This window comes from Myotis brandtii, unplaced genomic scaffold (assembly GCF_000412655.1).
Source record: "Myotis brandtii unplaced genomic scaffold, ASM41265v1 scaffold420, whole genome shotgun sequence".
Lineage (NCBI taxonomy): Eukaryota > Metazoa > Chordata > Mammalia > Chiroptera > Vespertilionidae > Myotis > Myotis brandtii.
The window spans coordinates 1,660,881-1,667,061 of NW_005366109.1; the positions used below are offsets into that span (position 1 = coordinate 1,660,881).

The 6,181-nt window shown below is 42.2% G+C and overlaps 1 protein-coding gene across 2 annotated transcripts in view; it reads right to left on the bottom strand.

Annotated features, from left to right (window-relative positions):
- Positions 1-6,172, bottom strand: part of BTBD9 (BTB (POZ) domain containing 9) — a 433,633-nt gene extending 427,461 nt beyond the window's left edge. The window contains exon 1 of one of the 2 annotated variants that reach the window (XM_014545711.1): positions 6,092-6,172. Coding sequence is in view for 1 of the 2 variants with exons in the window: in XM_014545709.1 (XP_014401195.1) it covers positions 5,754-6,047 (294 nt within the window). In the remaining variant the exon portion in view is untranslated. The other variant, XM_014545709.1, reaches the window with a different exon arrangement.
- Positions 6,173-6,181: the final 9 nt, after the last annotated feature.

Below are 6,181 nucleotides of genomic sequence, written 5' to 3' on the forward strand. Positions count from 1 at the left end.
CTCCCTGCTCGCTTCCAGCTGCCTGGCTGCCGGCCGCCATCTTGGCTGACAGTTAATTTGCATAAGGATATGCTGATTAGCCAATGGGAAGGGTAGCGGTCATACGCTAATTACCATGTTTCTCTTTTATTAGTGTAGATAGATAAATAGTATTGGAAGAACTAGCCACAATCAGACAAGAAGAAGGAATAAACGGCATCCAAATTGGAAAGGAAGAAGTAAAACTGTCATGCAGATGACATGACACTGTATACAAAGAACCCTAAAGATTCCATTCAAAAGAAAAAGTATAAGAACTGATAAATTCAGTAAAGTAGCAGAACACAAAATAAATATACAGAAATCAACTGCATTTCAATACACCAATAGTGAACTGTCACAAAAGGAAGCTAAGAAAACAATCCCATTTACAATTGCATCAAAAAATAATAAAATAACTGGGAATAAACTTAACCAAGGATGTAAAAGACCTGTGCTCAGAAAATTATAAGACACCGAACAAAGAAACAGAAGATACAAATAAGTGGAAGCATATACCATGGTCATGGATAGGAAGAATTAACATCATTAAAATGTCCATACTACCCAAAGCAACCTATAGATTCAACACAATTTCTATCAAGATACCAATGGCATATTTCACAGAATTAGAACAAATATTTCAAAATGCATATGACCCCAAAAGACCCCAAATAGCCACAACAATCAAAGTTGGAGGAATCACTCTACTGGATATCAAACTCTACTACACGGCCCTAATAATCAAAACAGCATGGTGCTGGCATACTAAAAACAGACATATAGATCAATGGAACAGAATAGAGAGCCCAGAAATAAACCCACATCTTTATGGTCAATTAATATTTGACAAAGGAGGCAAGAACATATAATTGGATAAAGATAGTCTATTCAATAAATGTTGGGAAAATTGGACGAAAAAATGAAACTAGACCACCTTTTTACACCATACACAAAAATACATTCAAAGTGGATTAAAGACTTGAATGTAAGACTCAAAACCATAAAGTTCCTAGAAGAAAACACAGGCAGTAAAATCTTGTACGTTTCTCAAAGCAACATTTTTTTTCTGATGTATCTCCTTGGGCAAGGGAAACAAAAGAAAAAATAAATGAGACATCAAACTAAAAAAATTTTGCACAGCAAAAGTAAACGATCAACAAACTGAAAAGACAACCCATTGAATGAGAGAACATATTTGCTAATGATATATCTGATAAGAGTTTATATCCAAAATTTATAAAGAACTCAGATAACTCAACATCAAAAATAACAAGCAATCCAATTTTAATATGGGCAAAGGACCAGAATAGACACGTCTCCAAAGAGGACATACAGATGTCAATAGACATATGAAAAGATGCTCAACCTCACTAATCATTAGAGAAATGCAAATTAAGTCAGAATGGTTATTATTAATAAACTAGAGGCCGGTGCACGAAATTCGTGCACTTGTGGAGGGTCCCTTAACCCCACCTGCACCCTCTCACAGTCCAGGAGCCCTTGGGGGATGTCCAACTGCCGGCTTAGACCCGCTCCCCAGGGAGTGGGCCTAAGCCATCAGTCAGACATCCTTAGTGTTGCCATGGAGGCAGGAGAGGCTCCCACCTCCACTGCTGCGCTCGCCAGCCATGAGCCCAGCTTCTGGCTGATCAGCGCTCCCCCTGTGGGACCACACTGACCACCATGGGGCAGCTCCTGCGTTGAGCGTCTGCCCCCTGGTGGTCAGTGCGTGTCATAGCAACCGGTAATTCTGCAATTCGGTAGATTTGCATATTAGCCTTTTATTATATAGAATCAACAAACAATAAGTGTTGGCAAGGTTGTGGAGAAAAGGAAACCTTCATGTATTGCTGGTGGGAATACAGATTGATGCAGCCACTGTGGAAAGCAGTGTGGAGTTACCTAAAAAAATTAAAAACAGAACTGCCTTATGATCCAGGGATTCCACTTTGGGGAATATATCTGAAGAAACCTGAAATACTAATTCAAAAGAATATATCCACCCTAATAAATGCTGTTCATTTCAGCATTATTTACAATAGGCAAGATTTGGAAACAACCCAAGTACCCATCACCAGATGAGTGGATAAAAAAGCTGTAGTACATTACACAATGGACTACTACTCAGCCATAAAAAGAAGGAAATCTGACCTTTTGTGATAGCATGGATGGACCTGGAGAGCATTATGCTAAGTGAAATAAGCCAGTCAGAGAAAGACAAATACCATATGATTTCACTTATATGTAGACTTTAACGAACAAAATAGAAACAGACTCACAGATACAGAGGACAGACTGACAGCTGTCAGAGTGCAGTGGATGGGGGGACTGGGTGAAAAAGGTGAAGGGAGTAAGCAAAAAAAAAAAAAAAATCATAGACACAGATAACAGTGTAGTGATTACCAGGGGGGAATGTAAGGGGGAGGAGAAGGTAGAAGAGGGCAAAGGGGGGATAAATGGTATTGGAAGGAGACTAGACTTGGGGTGGTAAACACAACAACGCAATATATAGATGATATATTATAGAAATTGTACACCTAAAACCTATTTAATTTTATTAATCAATGTCACACCAATAAATTCAACTTTAAAAAATGAATGGAATGGAAGACCCCTTCATAGTTGGGTCCCAACCATACCTTTCCTGTCTCAACACTCCTGCCATATAACAAGCCTACAAGAAACAACTCAAGATTTTCCAAAACCCTATTCAATTTTAATCTTTGGCAACTGGCTTATGCTGTCCCCTCTGCCTGGAATGCTTGTTTTCCCTTTTACTTGTGGCAAAATTGTACTCAACCTTCGGGACCAAGTTCATTCCTCTTATCTTTAAAGCTTTCCTGACTCTATCAATTTTTTCCTAGCCAAAGTGATCTACTCCCTCTGCATTTTATTCATTCCAAAAGTAATTAACTCTTATCATAACATAACATGGTTAGTGGTTTGTCTCCTCAGACAAATGCTTAGTATCTCAGGAATACACTGTGTCTCATTCTTTGTCTTCGCAGCACCCAACATAGTGCTTAGCCACAGCCAGCACCCAATAAATATTTGCTGAGTTGTTAAATAATGCAACATTTAGTGTTGCAACTTTATACATCTTAGGTTAGCAATTCAACTTCAGGTTTACACCATTCAAAAGAATTTTAACATAACCACAACAAAAGGTACTGTAAAGACCAAAAATTCAATATTTAACAGCAGCATATTTAATTTGCTCAAATCTTTTTGTCAATATTTTTCTTAATTTTTATTGATGAGAGAGAAAACAAAACATCAATTTGTTGTTTCACCCACCCATGCATTCAGTGGTCGATTCCACAGCTAACATTATTGTTTTTGTTTTTGTTTTTACAGGATCAGCAGTAACTGATAACCTCACAGGACACTATGAGAGAGAATCCCACTCAAAACTGTATCACTGAGAATGAGAGTGGAGAAATAATTGCTTTGAGTACACCATTTCAATAAATTTCCAATGGAATGGACCTAGCACAGTGGTCGGCAAACCGCGGCTCGCGAGCCACATGCGGCTCTTTGGCCCCTTGAGTGTGGCTCTTCCACAAAATACCGTGTGTGAAGTTGACTTAAAACTTTAAGTAAAGTTTATTAAGTTAATTTTAGGGAACGTTGTGGAGTGAAAGAAAATGTAGTGTCAAGGACTGAGAAAGGTATGTTGAGATGGTTTGGACATATAGAGAGGATGAACGAAAGGAGATAGACGAAACAAGTATATAAGACGAGTGTGGATGGGAGAGTTGGAAGGGGTCGACCTCAGCGAACGTACCTCAATCAGATTGAGGACGTTTTTAGCAAAGGCCAGCTTAGGAGTACCCTAATGAAGTTAATAACAATGTACCTACCTATATAGTTTAAGTTTAAAAAATTTGGCTCTCAAAAGAAATTTCAATCGTTGTACTATTGATATTTGGCTCTGTTGACTAATGAGTTTGCCGACCACTGACCTAGCACATCAGGTAGATTTTAGAAATGGGGACATGCACTGCTAACTAAACACATAAGATACATGCACATTAGTGAGGCATTTATTCAAGTAAGTAATAGAAAACAGAAGTGCACAACAACCTGTTGTCAACTGTAATATCCCTTCAATGTGTTAAGACTCTACTTGAGTAGCTCAACGTCCATCCCACCCAGCAAGAGGACTTTACCTTGTTATCAGTGGGATGCTGATAAAGCCTGCCTGAGCCTTAACACTTTCCCCTCCCAATCTGCTAAACCTTCTATCTCCAACATTCCCCTATCAGAGACCTTCTGCTCCACTCATCCGACAGGTGTCTCCTCAATATATCCCAACAGCCAAATTCACACTATTTTCTCAACATCTGATTTCTTATCTCTTCTCTAATTCAAAGTTTACTCTTCTTTCAAAGACCAGCTCGAATCTTATCTCTTCCAAAATTTCATTAACTCAGCACACCACAGTCTTTCATCTTTTCTAAATTTCTAGTGCACTTAAGCAGCTCACATAGCACTTGTTCACATACTACCCCATTTGGTTTCATAATTATCTTTATATGTATGCTTTATTTTCCTAACCAGGCTATTTGCTCTTCAAGGGGGAAAAAAGCCAGGTCTTCTATGTCATTTGAAATCCCAACAATCGCCCTGGCTGGTTTGGCTCAGTGGGTAGAGCGCCAGCCTGTGGACTGAAAGGTCATGAGTTTCATTCCCGTCAAGGGCACATGCCTGGGTTTCGGGCTCAACCCCAATGGGGTGTGTGCAGGAGGCAGCCCATCAATGATTTTCTCTCATAATTCATGTTTCTATCTCTCTCTCCCTCTCCCTTTCTCTCTAAAAATCAATAAAAAATATATATTAGTCATGAGGGGGGGGATAGGGGTGTAATTTGGGGATAAGGACACATATGTAATAACTTAATCAATAAAGAAATTCATAGATATATTAGAAATCCCAACAATCCTCTTCCCACATGTCCCATAATACTGGGGAGAGGGGCACATGTATTAACTACTTGAAGGGCTGAACTAAATGCTTGCTATACACCACTTACACAGCGTGATATATAACAAATATCTACGGCTTGCCTATTCTGTGGCAAGCGCTTTAATAAGTACTGAAGATATACAGCCATGATGGAAACCACACGTGCTTCCTGTGCTAAAACGCTATTGCACTCCGGAGAGCAAGAGACACTGAATTTCGAGCATTCGAAGTATTACAGGGCAGGGTTTTCTCCTGGCTCCCTGATGTAAGAACTTCAGGCAACATACTTTACAGATCCTCCGTTACGAAACTGAATCACAGAATTTTACGGCTGAGGGGTAACTGAGAAGTAACTTTCTTGCACGGATCACGATTAAACTTCAGAACAGTTCATCTTTCTACAGATTCCAGGCATCTCTCCCTCCGATGCTGCCTCCCAGGGACGGTAACGGCAGCCGGCACACGGTACCCAGGAGAAGCCCAGCGCACCGTCTCCCTCGGGCCTGTCTGACCACCAGCACTCCCCAACCCGCACGCCGGACAGGATCTGTACTTTCTACTTAGTAAACGGCAAGTCGGTCCTGCGTTTGAGAAAAACGAAAAGCAGTGCCTCCCTTCTGGGAAAAGAAAACAAGCTGATGTGAGTCTCCGAGGAAGGACTGAACACAGACTCCCGCCCCCTTGGCCACAAATCTGTCGCAACCACGTGATAAAAATGCCCAGAACCAAGTGTTAGGGGCGAATGACGCCTAACGTGCACATACATGTGAAGTCGGGAGCTCTGGGGAACGGGCTGGCCCCCTATCTCCTCTGACAGCTCGCCTTCCCCCGGCCGTGGGTGTGTCCGACGCCGCGCGCAGGCACTGATTCACAATTCGGTACTTAACGACCGGCTCCTCGTCCCAGGGCAGCGGCGCCGAAGGCCCCGGCAGCGCCCAACTTTCCGAACCCCAACCCCGGCGTCCCTGGTGGTGCCGCCTCCTCTCGTCTCGGCAGCCTCGTCTCTGGGAGGATGAGGCGCCGTTCTGGGAGCCCGGGCTCCTCCGGGCTTGACTCATTCCGGGAGCCTGGCGGAGCCACCCCGACGCCCCCAGACACCTACTTCTCACTAAACCTTTCAGAACAACAGTCTCCGCCGGCCCCTCGCTGCCGCTTCCCAGAGCGCCCGCGTCCCGAAACTGACCCTCGTCAG